The following is a 25,213-nucleotide window of genomic DNA, read 5'->3' on the forward strand; positions in this document are numbered from 1 at the left end:
CTGCGCATGCGCAAGGCGCACTGCGTATTCAGATTGGCTCAGCGGCGGGGGTAGGAGGAGGGGGCCAAACTTCCGAGGGACAGCGCCGCGGCGCCGTCTCCTGGAAGTGGGGAAAGGTACCTGTCAAAAACAGGTACCCATTCCCCCCTCCCCCCTGAAAAGTGCCAAATGGGGCACCGGAAGGGAGGGAGGAAGCAAATGAGCGAAAGTTCCACTTTTGGGTTAAACTCCGCTTTAATGTTTCACACGACACAGCGTGCTTGTTCACAGTTCTGACTGTGACCAGGATACGGACCTGGACAGATACTATACTAGTAATGGCGGTGATCGGCCACTTATAGGGGTTGATTTACCAAAGGCAAATACACTGTGCTCTCTGCAAGTGCATTTGCTCCAGAGCTTAGTAAATGATAGAGAGCTCTGCTGACTTTTGTCATCCAATCTTGTGCAAGCAAAAAGGCTGTTTTTGTATTTCCCTTGCCAATCACATGGCTATTCTTTGCAAAGTGAAGCTTTACATCATTCACTAAGATCTGGAGCAACTGTACTTGCAAACTGCACAGTCTATGACAGACTGTGATACTCATGAGCTGGATACATTTCTGCATTGCAATTTCAAGCAATGTGATTAGTTCTGCCCAGAAAGCCTTCAGCCTGCAGATCTTTTTTATACTGTCAGATACAATTAGAGTATTAAAAGAATGTACATAATTAAAAATACAAAAACCGTTTTCTTTACGTTTTGGTGCATTCAGCAGCCAATTTTAAAAAATAAGAGAACCAAGTAAAAACCTGGAACAAAAAGTTTTGTAACTTGTCAGTTCAAAGATGTGGTGGCTGCAATTATTTTTTTTTAGGTTTTTTCCTCTATTGACATCTGGTAATACTGTGTCAGCAACAAATTTCCTGTCCTAGGGTGACATGCTTACTCACCTTACTGTATCTATGGAGAAGCAGGGAACTACAAAACAGTTTCCCCCTATGGAGATGAGGGGAAGGAAAGGGGTTCTGCAGTAAAGTGAGTAAGTGTGGTCACCCTAGGATAGGAAAAGTGTTAATGGCAGGATCACCAGATGTAAATAAAGCTAAAAATTGCTGCCACCATATCTAAAGACTGGTAAGCTGCAAAACATTTTCCTTCTAGGCTTTTACTTTGTTCACTGTTTTAATAAAGACTCACATTTTTTTTTAATAGGCTGATAAATGCACCAAAATGTAAATAAAATGTTTTTCTCTGTTTTAGTTAATTTATTTTCTTAATACTGTAATTGTGTCTGCCAGTTACAGTATTAAAAGATGCAGTGTCACCTGCAGGCTGAAGGCTTAATTATAATTAATGCCTCTAGTCTGCATGTATTCACTAGGGTCAATTTACTAAAATCGAGCAAAATTGCTGTTTTTTTTTTTCCTTGCACATGATTGGGTAGTCTTTGCAAAGTGAAATTTCACCTCATTAACTAAGCTCTGGGGCAACTTTCTTTGAAAAGTGAACATCCTATTTGTCTTTAGTACATCATAGTTGACATAGCAGTCACTAAATATCCTCAGCACAGGACATCATGCTAGAGATTGTTAATATATTGACTGCACAATCGCAGTGCATTAAGTGCTTTGTGATTGGCCAAAGCATGCACCTGACCTGTATGCTTTGGCCAATCCCAGTACAATGTCCTGTCAGAGCCATGATTGGTCAAAGGCAGGGTGCCTTTAGCCAGTTATGGTTTGGAGGCTAAGTCCATGCTCCACACTATATAAGGCTGCTTACACGGCAGCCCTGTGTAGTGTGTTAGGAGTGGAGATTAGGCAGGTAGTTAGTGGATTGTGGGTTCAGTCAGTTTAGTGCAGTCAGTGTAGTGCTGTGCTGATTCTTGTGTAACAAAAGTGTAGTGGTGCCACTAAAGTATCGGTGTATACAACACATCTGTGTCAACCTACAGATTCCATTTATTTTTTCCATTGATATTTTTTTTTTACTTTTCTTTTCTTTTCATTTATTTATTTATTTATTTTTTTTTGCAGCATCAGCTTCTCTTGCTGCATTATTAGTACTCCCCCTTTTGTGTTGCAGGTGCTATTCCTTCTGCGTCAGCAGTGATTTTTTTTAAAAAAATTTGTGGCGCAGCAGCACTTATAATATTTAGGGCATAATTGCTGTCCCCACTTCTGCATCGCAGGTGCTATTCCTTCTGTGTCAACAGTGTTTTTTTTTGTGGCACAGCAGCACTAATAATATTTAGGGCATCATTTCTGCCCCCCTTCTGCGTTCTAGGAGGTATTCCTTCTGCGCCAGCAGTGGTTTTCTTTTTTTTTTTTTTGTGGTGCAGAAGCACTAATATTTAGGGCATAATTGATGTCCCCCCTTCTGCATCACAGATGCTATTCCTTCCCTCAGCAGTGGTTTTCTTTTTTTTGGTGTTATTAATTTTTTCTTTATTAAAAAAAAACTATAATAAAATGGTTTATAGTGCACCAAGCACTAAAGTTTTGCACCCAAGCACCATATTCCCTTCCCACGCTCTAAAATAAAAAGTTATAAAAATCCCCCAAAATAAAAAACAATAATAAAACGGTTTATAGTGCACCAAGCACAAAAGTATTGCACCCAAGCACCATATTTCCATCCCACACTATATTAAAACGTTATAAAAACCCCCCAAAAAATCCCCATCATGTCTAAAAGGCCAACAAGGAGAAGCAGACACTCACAGGCCACTAAAAGAGGGCAAGCAGCCTCTGTGTCCAAAGTGTAAAGTGGTGGTCACGAACATGGGGGATCCTCTGCAGGCGGGGCACTCTTGTCCTTTTTTTCCGGTGCTGACCGTGTTTTTGAGCCAGAACATGCAGAAGAGTTGGTGGAGTGGATAACTAAGCCATCCTCAGCCTCCTCATCCTCTGTCATCTAGGCTAATACTAGTTTGCCTTCCACCGTAGCTTGCATATTCCACAGGCTTCTTGTCCACAGTTACTCCTTCCATAGCCCCACCATCATGCACGGAGAAGTCACCTGAATTATTCGATCATAATGTTAGTTACATGCTGCTGGAGGATGCACAGTAATTTAAATGCTCCAATGTTGATTCCCAGGTTGAGGAAGGGAGTAACGTGAGCCTAGAGAGAGGGAGTGCCAATGACAGATGAGAAACTAGCAGTAATATTCCCCCAGCTGCAGCATACTGCCAAGTTTGCTCCAATGACAAGGAGGGAGGGGACTGACTGTACTTGAGTGCCTGAGAGAATAGAGCAGGAAAGTGAGGAGGAGGCCCAACTCCAATGAGGCAGGGTGTCCTCTAAGGTCTGGCTTAAGGGCAGCCACACTATTACATCACACCATAGAGCTCCACTGGTGCAGGGCGCTGCTAACTCCCCACTGACTTCCAAAAGTTCATTGGTGTGAGCTTTTTTCAACACATGTGCCGCAGACCACAGCGTTGCTGTTTGCGTTCTCTGTCTGAAGCGGATCAAGAGTGGCTAGAATGCCAGCCGCTTGGGCACCACATGCTTGACATATATGTTGCCATTCAATCCGTTGACAACAGCACCATGAAAGACCCAAATTATAAAAATATGCAGACTTCTCCTTGCTCCTCACCTTGGATTTCTACCCCTACTATACCCCAAGTCTTCAAAAACCTGCACTGAGAGGGATGATGGTTTAGCAATGGGTGCCACAAGTACTTGCACCCAATCTGCTAGCAGTACACCACCTGTTGAATTCACCGCCAGGCAAATTTCGCTACCCCAGTTGCTGAACAGTAAAAAAAAAATACTGTCCCAGCCATCCACATGCTTAGCGTCTAAATGCTAGCTTGGCCAAATTGATAGCACTACAACTGCTGCCTTTTCATCTGATAGATGCTGCTCCCTTTTGTGAATTTGCAGAATCTGCTGTACCCCAGTGGAAGGTTCCAAAAATAAATTTATTTTCACATAAGGCTATTCCAGCTCTGAACCATCATGTGGAAGGCAATGTTTTGGCTTCGTTGGACAAAGCGGTCAGCAGCAGGGTTCACATTACTGCTGACTCATGGTCCAGCGGGCATGGTCAGGGCCCTTACATTTCCTTCACGGCGCACTGGGTAACTCTGCTGGCAGCTGGGAAGGATGCAGGACAGGGTTCAGTGCTGGAGCTTGTTCCGCCACCACGCCTCCAAAAAGCTGGTGGTGATTCTGCCACATCTGTCTGCTCCACGCCCTCCTCTTCTTCTTCCTCTATGGCCTCTTCTGCTGAATTTTACTCTGAACCAGTAGTGCTCCCTAAACGTTCAAGGGGCTACGCAAGCAGTCAGGCTAAAAGGTGCCATGCAGTGCTACAGTTGGTCTGTCTAACAGACAGGAGCCACACCGGGCCAGAGATTCTGTCAGCTCTGCAGGGGCAGGCTCAGAGGTGGTTGACGCCATGGCATCTTGAGCCAGGAATGGTTGTATGCGACAATGGCAACAACCTTCTCTCCGCCCTCCGACAGGGACACTTGACACATGTTCCATGCTTGGCACATGTCCTAAATTTGGTGGTGCAGCGTTTCTTGAACAGGTACCCTGGCTTACAAGATCTTCTGAGGCAGGCCAGAAAAGTCTGTGGCCATTTCCGGTGGTCATACAATGCCAGTGCTTGGCTGGCTGACATTCAACGGGAATTCAACCTGCCCACCAAACACCTCATTTGTAACATCATTTCACCAGGTGGAATTCAACATTGTCAATGCTGCAGCAGCTGCACATGCATCAGAGGGCCATCAATGAGTACCTGTGTGAGTTTGGCACAAGGACAGGCTCAGGGGAGCTTGGATTCTTTTAGCCACGCCAGTGGCTGCTGATAAAGGGTGCATGCACTGTCCTATCATCCTTTGAGGAGGCCACCAGGATGGTGAGCCGCGACAATGCATGCATCAGTGACACTATCCCTCTAGTCTTCTTGCTGGAGCACATGCTTTGCGGAATCATGGACAGGGCACTTGAGACAGAACAGCGGGAGGAAGAGGAGGACTTCCTTTCCTCACAAGGCCCCCTTTAGGCAGATACCATTCCCCCTGGGCCACAGAACCCACAGGAGAAAGAGGAGAAGGAGGAGGATTGTGGCAGCATAGATGTAGAGTATAACATACAGCAGTCTTCAAGGGATGGTTTTCATTCCCCAGAAACCCCAGGAGTTGTACATTGCTGGAGAGAGGTTGTTCCCGACAATGTCATCCTTAGTGACCCAGAGGACTCAGAATCTCATGCCTCCTCAAACTTATGCTGCATGGGCTCCCTGAATCTGCAAAGCCTGCGAAAGGACTCGAGGATTCGTGGTATCAAGGGGAGGGATAATTACTGGTTGGCAACCCTTTTTAAACCACGTTACAAGGGTAAAGTTGCAGAGCTCATCCTGCCTTCGCAGAGGGAGCAGAGGATGAAACATCTTGAGGACGCCTTGAAGAAAAATTTGTGTAGCACTTTTCCAGACACTGGGAGGTTACCATTTCCTAGAAAAAGTGTTTCTGAGGCTTCGTTCAGTCAAAGGAGGAGCGGTGGAGAAGGCGGCCAGCTGACCAATGCCTTTAAACAATTATTTAGTCCTCAGCGCCCAGGGCTGTTAGGTTTAGGCAACCATTGGCAGCGTCTGCATCATATGGTGCAGCATTATCTAGGAGCAAGAGCAGACTTTGAGACCTTTCCAACTGAGCATCCACTGGTTACTGTCAGGGTGCCAGGAAACCAGACCATACGAAGATGAAAGTAAAATAAAGCAGTTTGTTATAGCAACAACAATAAATGCACAGCAAGAGAGAGGAGTGAAATTAGCAACAACCGGAGTAAAGTCCAGAAGCGGGTAGTCATCCAAGCTGGGATCGAGTTCGGAAGTGGGTAGTCATCTAAGCTGGGGTCGAGTTCAGACGCAGGTAGTCAGCCGATGCCGGGTCCTCTGCCGATGCAGGGAAGTAAGCCGATGCGGGATCGAGAGCCAGGAAAGTCATCAGCCAAGCCAGGTCATGCACAGAGGAACACAGAGAACAGAAAACTGCTTGCAGTGATGGACCTTGGAGCACAAACACAAGGGCAAGGACTGCAAGCCCTCAGGTAATATATATAGTCAGGTGTGCAACATCATCACTGAACGATGCCCAGGCAGCAGGCATGCGATGATGCAAACAGTTTCTAAGTTTGAGTTTATAAGTTTATGAGTTTATAAGAGACAGCAGTCTGCACATGTCCAAGATGGCTGCCAACAGGAAGGCAAGGTAAGACCTTGACAGTTACTGGGTCTTTAGGATGGACCACTGGCCAGAACTTGCTCAATATGCAATCAAGCTACTGTCCTGTCCTGCTTCCAGCGTGCTTTCTGAAGGGACATTTAGTGCTGCTGGAGGTTTTAATGGATAAAAGAGTGTGTCTGTCCACAGACTCCCTTGACCGGTTGACATTTATCAAAATTAATCAGCCCTGGATCAATAGCAGCTATAAACCCCCTAATGCTAATGTAACTGACTGAATTTGCTAGGGATCTGGGATCCCTTGAAGACTGCCTATGCTGCCTATCCTATTCCTGAATCTTGATTATGCTGCTTGCAACAATGTTTTTGGTTTAGGGCACCACCAAAACCCAAGGCCCAATTTTTCATCACCTGTTTGACAGATGCATGCAATTTCTTTTTTTTTTCTAATATTTAACAGCAGGGCCCGTTTCTGCTCCCAGCAAGAGTAACTGTGAGGGGTTACAGTGTTCAGGCACCACCAACACCCAAGGCCAAATTTTTCTGTACCTGTTTAACAGGTGCATGCCATTTCAATTTTGTTTTCTAATTTTTAACAGCAGGGCCTGTTCCTGCGCCCAGCAAGAGCAACTGTGAGGGGTTACAGTGTTCAGGTACTACCAACACCCAAGACCCAATTTTTCTGCATCTCTTTAACAGGTGCATGTATTTTCAATTTTGTTTTCTAATTTTTAACAGCAGGGCCCATTCCTGTACCCAGCAAGAGTAACTGTGAGTTTGGCCTAAACATCGCCCATTCAAGTACTTGCCTAACACCTGAACTTTCTCTGCACTTAGCGGGATATTTGCCTGCAGAACGAACAGTCAATAGGTTGTTAAAGCTTCCCCTCTGAGAGCTGAATTAAAAAAAATAATTGTAAAAAAAAAATGTAAGTTAAAAAAATCGGGGTAAAACAGCTTTGGGGGTTGTAAACCTCTGAAATTAATAATGACAAGAATATATCCTTCTACAGTGTGTACTTGCCCCAATCCAAAGCACCTAGTGTGATTTCTGTCTCCTCCCTCTTCCCTCTGCTATAGTCACTTCTGCTTATCTGGTTATCCTGACACCACAGAATCTTAGGAGACAGCCCCACCCTCCCTCCAGCACACAAAATGTAATTGACAGCCACAGCTGTGCAAGTTTCCCTATGAGACTATGTGGGGTGGGGGGTCTTTCCCTCCACTCAGGCTTCATATTACACTCAGCTTCCTGCTCTAAGCTCTGCAGTGTGTGACATCAGAACCCCCCCCCCCCACTCCCATGCCTGCTGGAGGTGAGAAAAAAACCTTCTGTGTGTTTTAGATGGCTGAAAAGATGAGAGTGCTGCAGATACACAAGTACAATTTATGTAGGAGGAATTGGTTCACCTCTATCACTCCAGACAAGCCACTTCACTGGGTCATTGATGGGACAAGGTTAAAAGCAAAGATGCCAGACTGCATCCCATCCCCTCCCCTTCCCAATTCATGATGTGCAAGCTTAGTGGATCCTATGCCCAGCAATCACTCACCACTATCGCTACTCCTGTCAGTCTTTTAGCAGAAGGTGCCCCAATTCTTACAGTAAACCATTGCGCCCAGGGCATCCGTCCCTCCTTCCCACCCCTTGTCCCAGCCCTGCACTGGGTATTTGCATAGCTCCCAACTGTCCTTGATTTTGAGGGACTGTCCCTGATTTGGAACAAAGTCCCTCTGTCCCTCTTTCCTCCTCATTTGTCCCTCATTTTAGTCTAATCTATTCAGCTGTATTTAAAATGCATTATTTATCATTCAAAAAGTGTTTCCCAGTGCTAAACCTTTCGTCCGGTTTCTAAATTGCTGCATTTGTAAATTTCAAAAGCCAGTATAAAGTAATGGTAGTGGTAAACAAAAGTACTTGTTGATTTAACTAATCATTTTTTTGTATAATTCTCCTTTAAGGGGGCGTGGCAGGGGGTGTGTCCTGTGCCTACATACTTTTGCTAATAGGTGTCCCTCGTTCCCATCTCAAAAAGTTGGGAGGTATGGGTATATGTAAGGGCTTACAACTGTGGTTGTAAGCCCTTACATATACCTAGTGAAGTGACTGACCTCAGGGGATACACAGAGATGAAACACATCCCCCTTCATAAGTTGTACCTATTTATCTGCAGCATTTTAATCAATACCACTTTAGTACCACTTTAATAAATTCTGATTGCTTTCAAGGGCTGGAAATAATTCACTCTTGCCTTTTTTTAAATAAACCTGAACGAGGATTGAATCATCACTATTTATTATTGCTCCTAATTAGATCGCAATACACAGTTTCTGTCTACCTCTGGAACACTTCACTGCCCCTGCCTCTAAGCCTTTTGTTACAATAACAAGAAATGCAAAGTGGTTTAAATGCCTGACTCTGTCAGGATGAATACCAGGAACATTAATCTGATTTAATAATTATTTGCAACGATAGTGCCAAGTTGGCTTCGTTTGTTCAGCTATTTTTGGAAATGACTCCTCGTGTCTCACAGAAGGCATGGAATCTTCCTTTCTCCGCACGGCAACGGCCTGTCTGTCAAGAATGCATTGTGAAGTTTAAGTTTTCATTATTAATATTTCTTCTGCAGAAGCCTCTGGCTAAACTCTTACCCCCTGAGTTATGGGGCACAATATATATATATATATATATATATAAATATATATATATATATATATATATATATATATATATATATATATATATATATTTATATATATACAGATTTTTGTCATCTGAGGCTATAAATCTGTTTTATTCATTTTTATAGTCTAGAGATTTTATTTAAAGGACAATTCCAAGAATACACATACACTATTTTGCTAAAGTATTGGGACACCTGCCTTTACATGCACATTAACTTTAATGGCATCCCAGTCTTAAGCCCCGTACACATGATAAGAAATCGGTAAGGGAAATTTCGTCCGACGACCGATCTGTCGATTTTCGGATTGTTAGTATGGTGCTTTTCGACAGCCGACTCCGTCTTTTCGGCTGACAAAATCCTGATGTGCAGGCTATAAAATTTTTGTCCTCCGTCAAAACACGTCCGATTTTCGTGCAGTCAGTACAGATTTTGACGAAAGAACACATACAAAGCAATCCAACACATGACATCACTTCTGAAGTAGAATTCTGTTGTACGGGAAAATTTGTATGAAAATAACCTCTTCACTTTCCACATCAGACTAGCATGCCACAAAAAATGGACGACAGATCGTTTGATAATCTTATCGTGTGTACAGGGCTTTAGTCTGTAGGGTTCAATATTGAGTTGTCCCACCCTTTGCAGCTCTGGGAAGGCTGTCTACAAGGTTTAGTGCCAGTTCACATATCTGCGATGACAGACATTGCATATGATTCAGAGCGCACTGCTCTGCAAATCACATGCGATGCCTGTGCGATGCAAATTCAGCCATACAGATTGTATGTCTGAATTTGCATTGCATTTGGACACAACGCGCACAGGACTCCTTTTTTGGGTCCGCACCAGAATCGGATTGCATGGGTGTTCACACCTATGCAATCCGATTCATGCCCGAACTGACAGTTCATACTGATCTGGGGGTGTCGTTAACTTTGTATTGACACCCCCCAGAAATTCGCATATGGCAGTGTGAACTGCCTGCGAGTTGAATGCGATGCAGGAACCCGCAGTGGATTTGCAGGGTTCCCGCATCGCATATGAGTGAACCAGGAATGAGGAGTGTGTCTATGGGAATGTCTGACCATTCTTCCGGAAGGCCTGGCTCGCAATCTCTGCTCTAATTCATCCCAAAGGTGTTCTATTGGATTGAGGTCAGGCCAGTCAATATGCTCCACCCCAAACTCTCTCATCCAAACTATATATACAAAAATATTGGGCAACCCCTCAATAAAGGGGTTAACTTTATTGGTGATCAAGGGGTTAAATGTATGCCTCATGCTTACTGACGTGTGTGGGGGGAGGGGACTGTGTGACACAGACACAGATCGCAGGTTCAGCTATGCTGAATCCTGCAATCTGACCCTGCCTGTCACTTAGGAGATGCGCCCGCTCTGTTTACACAAGTGGGCAGATCTCCTCACTCGATCCCCGACGATCGGGGAAGAGCGGCGGTGATCATCGCCTCTCCTCCCCTGGCCCGACTCCCACTGTGTCTGAATACAGCGGGAGCGAGCCTCCGGCGACGCGATCCAGCGACGTAGGTCTACGACGCTGGACGATAACGAGCCACTTTGCCGCAGTACCCTCCATGTGAGCGGTCGGCAAGTGGTTAATTTTTTTTTGGGGAATGTTATATAGTAGAAAGTGAAAAATATTGTTTTTTTTTCAGAATTGTAGATATTTTTTGTTTATAGCACAACAAAAAATAAAATTGCAAGGTGATCAAATACCATCAAAAGAAAGCTATATTTGTGGGAAAAAAAGGACATCAATTTTATTTGGGTACAGTGTCGTACGAACGCGCAATTGTCCGTTAAAGTAACGCAGTGCCGAATCCCAAAATATTGCCTGGTCATTAAGGGGGCAAATTCTTCCGGTCCAGTGGTTAAACGATGTAAAGACAGTTGGAATTGTAGCAAAAAAAAATACCCAAATTATCATTTATCCAATTGCTTTAGAAACATTTATCATATCATAATCATAACAAGTGCTGCTCCACATCGTTTTTCCATGGAAGTTCTACTCGGGGCCATACGGTGAGGTTGCCATGTCACCCTTGGTGCCCTTGCGTCTATCTGGCACAGTGATTAGGTCAGTAACTGCCAGATTGCTGAACTTCTTATTTCTGGCAATCCTCCTAGCAGTGCGTTGTGTCCAAATAAACTCCAGCTTTCAACTTGTATGCAGATGATACAATTTAAGATATTTGAAATACAAAAAAAGCCTTTCCCTGAATGAAGTCTATTGATACAGTTCCAGGAAACGAGCATATGTTGTTGCTTGTTGCCCGGATCAAACTTGGCTAGAGGCAATGTTGGGCTACATCTGCAACTCAAGAAAATATTTATTATTGACGTTGACAGCGTCCACGAGGAAAAGTGAGCGATACAGCAGATGCCAAGATACAGCCCTGTAATTGCTGCATGCTAGCAATCTCCCTATTAATGCTGAAATATACAGTGAATAATTTCATACTGTATCAAAACGTATCGTGACTTTCCAATCTGCAAACAAGGCAAACAGACATCTTAATTTGTGCCCGTCTGCCAACACGTGATTTACAGATAAAGCAGAAAACATTCATTTCACGCTAGAAATATCTCACTTTAAGATTATTTATGACCATAAAAAATATGAAAATATGCAAATAATAGTTAAAATATATATAAGTTAATGTTCTCTGTCAATATCGATGGCATTACTATCAGCCCATCCCCGCATGCCAAGGTCTTAGGTGTTGTCCTGGACTCTGAACTCTCCTTCAAACCCCACATCCAATCGCTGTCCAAATCTTGCCGCCTCAACCTCCGCAACATCTCCAAAACTCGCCCCTTTCTAACCAATGACACAACAAAGCTCCTAGTTCACTCCCTGGTCATCTCCGCCTTGACTACTGCAATTCCCTTCTCATTGGCTTACCTCTACACCGGCTATCCCCCCTTCAATCCATCATGAATGCTGCCGCCAGACTCATCCATCATATCAATCGCTCAGTGTCCGCTGCTCCTCTCTGTCAATCCCTCCAATGGCTTCCGCTCACCCAACGAATCAAATTCAAATTACTAACAACATCTTACAAAGCCATCCACAACTTAGCCCCCAGCTACATCACTAGCCTATTCTCAAAAATTCCTCTCAAAACCTCCTGCTCTCTAGCTCCCTTGTCACCTCCTCCCATGCTCGCCTCCGTGACTTTGCCAGAGCCTCTCCAATCCTATGGAACTCCTTACCCTTATCTGTCCGATTATCTCCTACTCTATTAGCTTTTAGGCGATCTCTGAAAACCCTCCTCTTCGGAGAAGCCTATCCTACCCACACCTAACAACTCTACCTCCATTTCATCCATCTGCCCATCCCCCTCGGTTACTGCCTTTTGTTTCACTTGACCCTCCCTTCTAGATTGTAAGCTCTAACGAGCAGGGCCCTCTTATTCCTCCTGTATTGAATTGTACTGTAACTGTATTGTCTTCCCCACACTGTAAAGCGCTGTGCAAACTGTTGGCGCAATATAAATCCTTTATAATAATAATAATAATAATAATAATAAACCCAACCTATAAAATTCCATTTGGACAGAAATTCCCCTAGGATGTGGGACTTTAGACAATAACCCATCACAGAGTAGACTTAATCATGAATCAATATGATTTTTATTCAGAGTTTACAAAATATCATAAGAAAAAACAAAACAACAATGTAACAATTAAAATGCATGGGGACTTGGCCTTTTTCAGAGATCAATGGAAATACATCTCAGGCTATAGGTACGAAAAACAAGTATAAGTAAAATTAGATACATATATACATGGATACTCCTAGTTTGTATATTCAATACATGACTGTAAACTAGGAGTATCCATGTATATATGTATCTAATTTTACTTATACTTGTTTTTCGTACCTATAGCCTGAGATGTGTTTCCATTGACCTCTGAAAAAGGCCAAGTCCGAAACGCGTCAGTTTATCACATGGAACTCTCTTGTTTTTCATTCCATATCTCCTCTCAAGTGATGTAATATTTAGCCACATGCATTTTAATTGTTACATAGTTGTTTTGTTTTTTTTTATGATATTTTGTATACTCTGAATAAAATTTATATTGATTCATGATTAACTGTCGGTTCACACTATGACGATCCGACCTCGGGGGCGACCTGTGAGGTCGCGTGCACCGCGACTTTGGCGCAACTTGCACGGACTTCACATAATGGAAGTCAATGCAAGTCGCTCCGATGTCGCCCCGAAGTAGTACAGGAACCAGTGGCGACTGGTGCTCAAAATTTTTGGGGGGGGCGCAAAAAGAAAAATGTAATAGGTATTGCTTCGCGCCAAAAAACGCAGTAAAAAAATTGCGTGACTTTGAAGCTGTGCCCCCTTCAATGCAATGAACACTGGGCTGTGCCTCCTTCAATGCAATGAACACTGTGCTGTGCCCCCTTCAATGCAATGAACACTGTGCTGTGCCCCCACAATGCAGAGTTCAGCGTGCATGCCCCTTTCAATTCAGAGCGCCACAGCATTGTCCCCAATGATTGCAGAGTGCCCACAGCACTGTACCCCAATAAATGCAGAGTGCCCACAGCATTGTACCCCAATGATTGCAGAGTGCCCACAGCATTGTACCCCAATGATTGCAGAGTGCCACAGAATTGTACCCCAATGATTACAGAGTGCCACAGAATTGTACCCCAATGATTGCAGAGTGCCACAGCATTGTACCCCAATGATTGCAGAGTGCCACAGAATTGTACCCCAATGATTGCAGAGTGCCCACAGCATTGTACCCCAATGATTGCAGAGTGCCCACAGCATTGTACCCCAATAAATGCAGAGTGCCCACAGCATTGTACCCCAATGATTGCAGAGTGCCCACAGCATTATACCCCAATAAATGCAGAGCGCCACAGCATTGTACCCCAATAAATACAGAGCGCCTCAGCATTGTACCCCAATAAATGCAGAGCACCACAGAATTGTACCCCAATGATTGCAGAGTGCCACAGAATTGTACCCCAATGATTGCAGAGTGCCACAGAATTGTACCCCAATGATTGCAGAGTGCCACAGCATTGTACCCCAATGATTGCAGAGCGCCACAGCATTGTACCCCAATAAATGCAGAGTGCCCACAGCATTGTCCCCAATGATTGCAGAGTGCCCACAGCATTGTCCCCCAATGATTGCAGAGTGCCACAGCATTGTACCCCAATGATTGCAGAGTGCCACAGAATTGTACCCCAATGATTGCAGAGTGCCCACAGCATTGTACCCCAATAAATGCAGAGTGCCCACAGCATTGTACCACAATGATTGCAGAGTGCCCACAGCATTGTACCCCAATGATTGCAGAGTGCCACAGAATTGTACCCGAATGATTACAGAGTGCCACAGAATTGTACCCCAATGATTGCAGAGTGCCACAGCATTGTACCCCAATGATTGCAGAGCGCCACAGCATTGTACCCCAATAAATGCAGAGTGCCCACAGCATTGTACCCCAATGATTGCAGAGTGCCCACAGCATTGTACCCCAATAAATGCAGAGTGCCCACAGCATTGTACCCCAATGATTGCAGAGTGCCACAGAATTGTACCCCAATGATTGCAGAGTGCCACAGCATTGTACCCCAATGATTGTAGCGCGCCACAGCATTGTACCCCAATAAATGCAGAGTGCCCACAGCATTGTACCCCAATGATTGCAGAGTGCCACAGCATTGTATCCCAATAAATGCAGAGCGCCACAGCATTGTACACCAATAAATGCAGAGTGCCCACAGCATTGTCCCCCAATAAATGCAGAGTGCCCACAGCATTGTTCCCCAATAAATGAAGAGTGCCCACAGCATTGTTCCCCAATAAATGCAGAGTGCCCACAGCATTGTCCCCCAATAAATGCAGAGTGCCCACAGCATTGTCCCCCAATCAATGCAGAGTGCCCACAGCATTGTACCCCAATAAATGCAGAGTGCCACAGCAATGCACCCCAATAAATGCAGAGTGCCCACAGCAATGTACCCCAATAAATGCAGAGTGCCCACAGCATTGTCCCCCAATCAATGCAGAGTGCAGCGTGCGTGCTCCCTTAAATTTAATGCACTTAACTGGCGGCGGCGGCGGGTTCTTCCCTCCTCGATCCAGTCCGTCCTCTCTGCGGCGGCGGGAAGGAGAGCGGCTTCTCCCTCGTCCTCCGAGCGGCAGTGACGGTGAGTGACTGACTCACGCACCGGCACCGCCCCCATTGTGACGTCAGGGATCAGATGTCCTGGATGATGATTGGTCCAGGCTGGAGACTGGACCAATCACAGCCAGGATATCCGAAAGTGGGGGTGTCCAATCGCAAGGACTTGCGATCGGGTTACGCCCCCAGAAGGCTGCCGATCGGCGCCTCTTCTGGGACGTAACCCCACCCCCCCCCCCCCCCCCCCCCTAGCCACCACTTCCATTAAAAAAAGGCCGGCGAACCCAATTTTTTTTTTGTAAAACTTTATTTGTCATTTTTTTTTTTTTCTTTTCTTTTTTCTTTTTTTCAGGGGTAGGGGGGCGGCGCCCTGGCGCCCGATATGCACGGGCCGCCACTGACAGGAACTATTTTCTAAGTCGGAGCGACTTGAGTCGCTCCTATTAGAATGGTTCCTGTAGCACAGAATGGACCATGACTTGTCAGGCTGACCAACTGAGTCTACTCTGTGATGGGTTATTGCCTAAAAAGTCCCAAATCCTATGGGAAATTTTGTCCAGTTCTGTAACTTTGGGGATATTGGCAATACCCATCCTAACCACTAGACCCAAACAGGTTTTATTTATATTATTATTATAAAATTCCATTTAAACCAGCAGTGTCTGACCTGCAGCCCGGGACCGCTATGATTGCAGCTCAACACAAAATTGTAAACTTACTTAACCACTTGCCTACAGTGCACTTTCACCCCCTTCCTGCCCAGACCGATTTTCAGCTTTCAGCGCTCTCACACTTTGACTGAGAATTACTCAGTCATGCAACACTGTACCCATACAAAAATTGTGTCCTTTTTTTCACACAAATAGAGCTTTCTTTTGATGGTATTTGATCAATACTGGGTTTTTTATTTTTTGTGCTATAAATAAAAAAAGACTGAAAATATTGTGAAAAAACGCATTTTTCTTTGTTTCTGTCATAAAATTTTGCAAATTAGTAATTTTTCTTCACAAATTTTGGCCAAAATTTATACTGCTACTTATCTTTGGTAAAAATAACCCAAGTAAGTGTATATTATTTGGTCTTTGTGAAAGTTATAGAGTCCACAAGCTATGGTGCGAATCATTGAAAATTGATCACACTTGATCACACCTGATGTACTGAAGGCCTATCTCATTTCTTGAGACACTAAAAAGTCAGGAAAGTACAAATACCCCCCAAATGACCCCTTTTTGGAAAGTAGACATTCCAAGGTATTTAATAAGGGGCATGGTGAGTTTTTTGAAGTTGTAATTTTTTCCCACAATGCTTTGCAAAATGAAGATTTTGTTTTTTTTTTGTTTTTTTTTTTACAAATTGCCGTATTAACAGGTTATTTCTCTCACACAGCACATGTATACTTGCAACTACACCCCAAAACACATTCTACTACTCCTCCTGAGTATGGAGATACCACATGTGTGAGACTTTTTCACAGCCTGGCCACATACAGAGGCCTAACATCCAAGTAGCCCCGTCCGGCATTCTAGGAGCACAAATTACACATATAATTTCCTGACAACCTATCGCACTTTTGAAGGCCCTGGAGCACCAGGACAATGGAAACCCCCATAAAATTACCCCATTTTGGAAAGCAAACAGCCCAACGTATAATTTTTTAGGCATAATGAGTCTTTTGAATATGTCATTTTTTTCCACAAGTTTTTGGAAAATGTGGAAAGAAAATGAAAACACATTTTTTTTACACAAAGCTGTCCATTTATGCAATATTTCTAACACATAGCATGTACATAGCAAAAATTGCACCCCAAAATACATTCTGCTATTCCTCCTGAGTATGGCGATACCACATGTGTAACACTTTTTCACAGCCTGGCCACATACATAGGCCTAACATCCAAGTAGCGCTTTACACAAAGTTGTCCATTTATCCACTTTAAGACTGGGCCTATTTTTGACACTTGGTGTTTACAAACTAAAATCATTTTTTTTTGCTAGAAAACTACTTAGAACCCCCAAACATTATATATTTTTTTTTAGCAGAGACCCTAGAGAATAAAATGGAGATCGTTGCAATATTTTTTATCACACCATATTTGCGCAGCAGTCTTCCAAATGCGATTTTTTTGAAAAAAAATTCACTTTTTTTAACTAAAACATAAGAAAACAGTAAATTTAGCACATTTTTTTTCCATAATATGAAAGATAATGTTACGCCGAGTAATTAGATACCCAACATGTCATGCTTCAAAATTGTGCATGCTCACAGAATGGCGCCAAACATTGGTACTTAAAAATCCCCATAGGCAACATTTTAAAAATTTCTGCAGGTTACTAGCTTAGAGTTACAGAGGAGGTCTATGGCTCAAATTATTGCTCTCGCTCTAACGATCGCGACGATACCTCACATGTATGGTTTGAACACCGTTTACATATGTGGGCGGGACTTGCGTATGCGTTTGCTTCTGCGCGCGAGCTAACGGAGGCAGGGCGCTTTCATTTTTTTTTTTTTTTATTCCTATTTATTTTATTTATTATTTTTTTATTTTTACACAGTTTAAAAAAAAAAAATGTTTTGATCATTTTTATTCCTATTACAAGGAATGTAAACATCCCTTGTAATAGAAATAGGCATGACAGGTCCTCTTTATTGTGAGATCTGGGGTCAAAAAGACCTCACACCTCATAACTACACTAAAAAAGAAAAAAAAAAAAATTGTTGAAAGAGGAAAAAAAAAAAAAGCAAAAAAAAAAGCGGCCCTTTAAACCGGTTGCTAGGCAACGTCTTTTGACGTAGCTCCGGTCCTCCAAGACCATAGAGTTGAGTGAGGGCCATCTTGCCCTCACTCGACTTCCTGTCTCTGAGGATCCGGGACCGGATAGTTTTCCCCGCTGCCGGCGGGTCCGGTAAGCTGGGAAAACGTCTGGGACGCGGCAGGAGGGGGGGGGCACCTCTTCCCCTGCACCGTAAGGGTAATTCCGCGGCGAATCCGCCACTGGGACCACCCTTATCTGAAAGCCGACCGCCCGCCGTTTCAAAAAATACCGGGGTTATGGGGGCTATCTGCTGCCATAACTCCAGTATTTAGCTTTTAATGGCCGACGCATATAGTGGTTAGGCGGTCAGTAAGTGATTGCATGTATATGATAAACAGGTGACGATGACTGATGGGGTGACAGGTGACGATGACTGATGGGGTGACAGGTGACAATGACTGATGGGGTGACAGGTGACGATGACTGATGGGGTGACAGGTGACGATGACTGATGGGGTGACAGGTGACGATGACTGATGGGGTGACAGGTGATGATGATTGATGAGGTGACAGGAGACGATGATTGATGAGGTGACAAGTGACGATGATTGATGGGGTGACAAATGACAATCACTGACGGGGTGACATGTGACGATGATTGATGGGGTGACAAGTGACGATCACTGATGGGGTGTCAAATGACGATGATTGATAGGGTGACAGATGACGGTGACTGATGGGGTGACAGGTGACGATGTTTGATGGGGTGACAGGTGACGGTGATTGATGGGGTGACAGGTGACGGGCGATGGTCACTGATGGGTGACAGGTGACGGGCGATGGTGCACGGCGGTACTGATGGCAGTCTCTGGTGACCGGTGAACTTTAGGCTATGTTCGCAGTGATTCTGCCCGTGATCCAGAAATCATTGCAAATGGCGGGACGCCTGTGCGTTGCCCGTGATTTGCAATAGCACCCCAAACGCTGTGCGATGTTGCAGCGATTTCCGCCTGCCGAATCGAGGTAACATCACGCAAACAACGCATGACGCCCCAAAGAAACTCTTGTACCTTTTTTGGGCATCATGCGATGTTTGCGCGATGTTACCGCGATTCGGCAGGCGGAAATGGCGGCAACATCGCACAGCGTTTGGGGTGCTATTGCAAATCACGGGCAACGTACAGGCGTCCCGCGATTTGCAATGATTTCCGGATCGCGGGCAGAATCGCGGTTATTCTGCCTGCGATCGCTACTCTCACATGTGAATGTAGCCTTATGGGTGTCAATTTCTGGGCCCTGATGAGGTGACTGTTGGGTGACAGGGGACATTGGGGGGGGCTGAGGACTGTGTGTGGGGGACCTTTATTTGTGTGCTTTTTACTTTTTACAGGGGTACAGAGCAGTAACTCAATGTTTCTAGCTCTTCTCCCCTCATACTGGAAGCTGTATGAGGAGAGAAGAGCTAGTAACAGTCAGTTACTGCTCTTTGTTTACATTTTGTGATCGGCTGTGAATGGATTCACAGCCGATCACATAGTAAACAGTCACTGTCAGTGACTGTTTACTACCGCCGGTGACAGCTGTGTTCCTACGGAACACAGTGCCACCGACATGACCGCGCTGCGCGCTCCCGATCGCGCATGCGCGGTCATCTCCCGGGCGCCTCCATTGTGATCAGCTGTGTCATTGAAACACAGCCGATCACGTGGGAAACAGCCATGCCTATTGGCTGTTTCCCCCCTGCCGGTGACCGGCTGTGTCCCGGGGACACGCCGACACCGGCAGTGCATGGCGGCGCGCCCGCGATCGCGCGCCTGCCGTGCATTTACTGGGTCACGTCATATGACGTCCGCCCAGGATAATAGCCGCACCGTCCCGCCGTCATATGACGGCGGGCGGGCGGTAAGTGGTTAAAGGGTAACTCCACTTTCGTCCAGAAAAAAAAAATAGCAAATAACAAAAAAATATATAGCGTATACAATTGTGACACAAATCATATTGCAATTGTATGTTATTACAAATTACCTTTCCTTTTCAATCTGCAGTTGTTGTCATTTTCTGAAAATGCAATGCAATATGGCCAACTGGAGGTGTTCTGTACACAGAATGTATACTGACCACACCCCAGAAACATAATTTCCTGCTTGTATGATTGGCTCACCAATTTTCCCAGAAGTCTGCCTAAGATACAAGTCAGATTTCTGGCATTTTTGGTGAGATACTCCCAATAGGAACACATCTAAAGGGATGCAGGCCCAGCACTTTTCCTCATTAGAGCCCTGCAGGAGCCACAGCTGATCTCAGCTTTGAAAAAAAACATAATAATGAAACCACTCCCATTTCACCCACTCAGCACAGAGGAACAAACAATGATTTCTTCAGGTAGGAATCTGCAACAAAGTTTGTTAAAATCCTTGCAATGTACAGAGATCACCCAGAGGGTAATGTTTTTTTCTCAACAAAAGTGGAGTTACCATTTTTTTTTTTTTTTACTTTTTTGTAAAAAAGCATTTACACCTAGCATTTACATGTGACTGAAGAAAAATATGGCAGTGTCTCCTTATTGGACTTTTATAAGTTTTATCCTCCCAAAGAAAAATATTCCACTCTTTACTAGACACATGGGGTTCATTTTGTTCCGAATTGAAATTCAGACAAATTTTTCGTTACTCGTAAATTCGGATGTATCTGAATTTCCGAATTGAACTAGTAACAAATATAAAAAAATTTGTAATTTCAAAACAAACTTTCAGAAAAAAATTGAATTCTAGTATTTTTTAAATCATATTTGAATCGTTTTCGAATCAAATTCAAATTTCCTGAAGAGAATAAAATAGCAAGTAAAGGAAACAAATATAAAAAAATATAGTAGAACAAAACAGAAAAGAATAGAATAGAAAATAAAACAATAGAATATAGAAGAGTAAAAAAAATAGAATAGATCATAAAGGAATAGAATACAATATAATAAAAAATAGAATAGAATAAAATAGAAAGAATATAACCATCTCCTGAAATTTGAATTTTGAATTGAATAATTTCAAATTTGAATACAATAGAAAAGAATATAATAGAAACTATTGGAATAGAAAAGAATATAATATAATTTAAAAATTAATAGAATATAACCATTTCTCAAAATTATAATAAAATACATTTGAATTCGAATAGAATAGAAAATAATAGATTAGAATATAATAGAAAATAAAGGACTAGAACTGACTACAACTGACTAGAATAGAAAAGAATAGAATAGAAAAAAAAAGAATAGAATAGAATAAAATAGAATAGAAAGAATATAACTATCTTCCGAAATTTGAATTTAGAATAGAATACATTTGAATTTGAATAGAAAATAAAAGACTGGAAGCAAATAGAAAAGATAATAAAATAATAAAAAAAAATAGAATAATAATAGAATAATAATAGAATAGAAAAGAATAGAAAAGAATAGAATATAAATAATATAACACTATAACCGTTTTCCAAAATTCAAATTTTTAATAGAATAAATTTGTATTTGAATAAAATAGAAAAGAAAAGAATATAATAGAAAAGACTAGAATAAAATAGAAAAGAAAATAATTGAAAAAACAATAGAATAAAATGGAAAAATGGAAAGTATATAACCATCTTCCAAAATTTGAATTTCAAATAGAATATATTAATTCTAATGGAATCGATCTGAATTTTCTGAATTCGGTCAATTCAACGAATTGAAACAAAACAAATTTTTTCATTCCGCACATGTCTATTCTTCACAATTTTGCTTTATGCATGTCAACAGTTTTTGGCATCACCTATATTTGTGAGCAGCTATATTTAAAGTTAAAGCACATGAACAGCAAAATTAGAACCAAAATATGTGATGAGCATGAGAATTCATTGCGGACTGATATCGCACTCGTTTTATGTTGCCCTCTTTTACTTTTATAAAAAATAAATTACAAAAAAAATTAGATTGTATTTCTCAGATAGGTACATTATCTATATCAGTGATCAGTAACTTGTGATCTGCCCGACTTTTTCTGCTTATCTGCTCTCCCTAATGTTAGTGTATTTTATGTGTGGCCCAAGACAATTTCTCTTCTACCAATGTGGCTCAGGAAGGTCAAAGGTTTGGACACCCCTGGTTTAAACTTTTATACGTTTTTGTAATTTTTTAAAAGTGATTTTCATTCCTTTAAAATCTGCAGCATCCGGTAAAATAATACCTGGAGATCCAGCCATGAAGGTCTTTGTCTAGGCATTTTCTGGGGTAGGGTGACTACACTTTGACCCTATTTCCCAATTGTGCTCCTGGATTGTCAGCTAGTCACAAAGGCTTCTGATGGAGGTTATAGGTGGCTGTTCCAACACAACACACAGTAATGGCCCCCTCTTATCACCATCAGGAATATATCCTGAGAAATGCCATGCACCCATCATTGGAGTGTATGCACATAGAGAGGAAGAGGGTGCAGGAGATCAGAAGCATGTAGGAGTGTCTGTGAGGGAGGATGGCTCAACATTTTTTTTTTTGGGGGGGGGGTTTAAATGCCTGGAATTAACTTTATTTTTTTACGCTTTTTGAGACTCCTTCAGACCACTAATGACTCTTCTGTCTTCCACTGAAGCTAATTGAGCTCTGATTGTGCTTGATTAGCTTCTTCTACCCTAAACAGGGGCTGGGTAAAGTGACAGCAGAGCCTGGAAGTGATGTCATACTGGTCGATTCCAGGTTCTTACAAGGTAGGGAAAATAGAAAATCAGCGAATAGACATTCACTAGCCTCCCTCCTGGTCTCCTCTCTTGGTGATGGCACATGCCATGCTGTTCCTGAGCTTACAGATGGGAGGGCGAAGCCCAGGAAACACAGCGAGAGCATGCGTGGGAGGGAACTTACCTTGGTTAATTCAGCACGCTGGAGAACCTGCCCCTTTCCTTATATTTAGCTGTCATTCGCTGGAGCTGTTGCTCATGAATGGGCAGTTGTTGGGATTGGATTGTGTTAGTGGACAAAAACCCACTACTATATATGATGTTCAGGTCTTGCCAAACAGGCTAGGAGTCCACCATATGGACAAAAGACTGAACAAGCAAAGCTCGGCCCAAACCAGTATTTGGACCAAACTGGGTCTCCTAGTGGAGACCCTTGCGGGTCTTAAGTACAAGACCGAGTGCTCGTCCCTAGTGGAGATGGGTGCTCGTCCCTAGTGGAGACCCTTGGGGGCCGTAAGTACAAGACCGGGTGCTCGTCCCTAGTGGAGACCCTTGCGGGCCGTAAGTACAAGGCCGGGTGCTCGTCCCTAGTGGAGACAGATGTTCATCCCTAGTGGAGACCCTTGCAGGCCATAAGTACAAGGCCGGGTGCTCATCCCTAGTGGAGACAGGTGCTCGTCCCTAGTGGAGACCCTTGCGGGCCGTAAATACAAGACCGGGTGCTCATCCCTAGTGGAGACCCTTGCGGGCCGTAAGTACAAGACCGGGTGCTCGTCCCTAGTGGAGACGGGTGCTCGTCCCTAGTGGGGACCCTTGCAGGTCATAAGTACAAGGCCGGGTGCTCGTCCCTAGTGGAGACAGGTGCTCATCCCTAGTGGAGACCCCTGCAGGCCATAAGTACAAGGCCGGGTGCTGGTCCCTAGTGGAGACAGGTGCTCGTCCCTAGTGGAGACCCTTGCGGGCCGTAAGTACAAGACCGGGTGCTCGTCCCTAGTGGAGACGGGTGCTCGTCCCTAATGGAGACCCTTGCAGGCCGTAAGTACAAGACCGGGTGCTCGTCCCTAGTGGAGATGGGTGCTCGTCCCTAGTGGAGACCCTTACAGGCCGTAAGTACAAGACCGGGTGCTCGTCCCTAGTGGAGACCCTTGCGTGCCATAAGTACAAGACCAGGTGCTCGTCCCTAGTGGAGACCCTTGCGGGCCGTAAGTACAAGACCGGGTGCTCGTCCCTAGTGGAGATGGGTGCTCGTCCCTAGTGGAGACCCTTACAGGCCGTAAGTACAAGACCGGGTGCTCGTCCCTGGTGGAGACCCTTGCGTGCCATAAGTACAAGACCAGGTGCTCGTCCCTAGTGGAGACCCTTGCGGGCCGTAAGTACAAGACCGGGTGCTCGTCCCTAGTGGAGACGGGTGCTCGTCCCTAGTGGAGACCCTTGCAGGCCGTAAGTACAAGACCGGGTGCTCGTCCCTACTGGAGACCCTTGCTTAGGTGATAGTTGTCTAAGAGGGGATCACCCTCACTTTACAGAGATATAAACTAATTTTTTGCTGTGTTTCTGGGACAGGAAATAAAGGGAAATTTCACAAGAAGGACACAGACATCAAAGTAAAACTGTCGGGGGCACTAGAGAAACATTTTAAACCTGGAAACAAAAACAAATACAAGATTTCCATGAGGACTGGAAACCACTTCAAGTTACACTGTTTAGTTTTTATTGGGTACAGTTAGTTCATGCAAATATTGATATTGCTTACAGATACTTTAGCATTGGAAGGTTCCAGAAAGCATTTTGGTCAATATGTTCAAGACTGTTTGCTTTTTCAATTCTTCTGCAAGGAAGATAAAATAGAGTGAGATTAATAAAACCATATTTAAAATATACTGTATATGTACATTTTAAAAAAGATGAAACATTTACATTGACACAAGACACCATTTACCAATACATGTGCTAGGAAGAAGGGTACCTTGTGGATTATTGTTTTATACTTATATAGCTCCAGTACTGATAAATGTGTTAGAGTAGACTTCTGCAAAACGTGATATTACTGGTAGTACAGACGTTCAAATGTAAAAAAAGTCAATCCCAGATGACATCATTTCAGACAATATAAGCACTATGATGTGACGTTATCACGCACGCCGGCTAGCCGGAGTCCAGTGTGGATGAACGGCCTGCTACATTGGAATACCTAAGTGGTATTCATAGGTGTGCACAGCCTATTGCAGTGATGGCCAACCTTGGCACCCCAGATGTTTTTTGAACCACATTTCCCATGATGCTCAACTGCATTGCAGAGTGCATGAGCATCATGGAAAATGTAGTTCCATAACATCGGGGGTGCCAAGGTTCGCCATCACTGGCCTATTGCTTTAGGGTGTGCACTCTGAACCTCAAACACACATATGCTTTTCTCTGTAGCCTCAGCTGCACTGGACAGTGAATGAATGGGAAGTGCTCTGTGCTGAGTGGCTTCTTGTTCATTCACAAACTGAAGCATAGTCAACACAGTTGACTATGCTTCAGTTATGATTGAACACAGTGAGTGAATGTGTTCACTGTGTTCATTTAGAAAAGGAAGAGGCCGGTAAATGACATTTATGCATTCATTTATTTATTAGAGGTACTTATATAGTGCCAACAGTTTACGCAGAGCTTCACACACTATTGTACATTGACAGCAGTCTCTGCCTTCAAG

General features: G+C 43.6%; 1 protein-coding gene across 1 annotated transcript in view; it reads right to left on the reverse strand.

Moving 5' to 3' along the window:
- LOC309551730 (follicle-stimulating hormone receptor-like) overlaps positions 1–25,213 on the reverse strand; it is a 236,587-nt gene that overhangs the window by 38,610 nt on the left and 172,764 nt on the right. The window contains exon 4 of the mRNA XM_082252415.1: positions 24,269–24,343. Within this exon, the coding sequence (XP_082108541.1) occupies positions 24,269–24,343 (75 nt within the window). The remainder of the gene's footprint in view (positions 1–24,268; positions 24,344–25,213) is intronic.

Source organism: Pelophylax lessonae (genome assembly GCF_965119305.1).
Source record: "Pelophylax lessonae genome assembly, chromosome: 3".
NCBI lineage: Eukaryota > Metazoa > Chordata > Amphibia > Anura > Ranidae > Pelophylax > Pelophylax lessonae.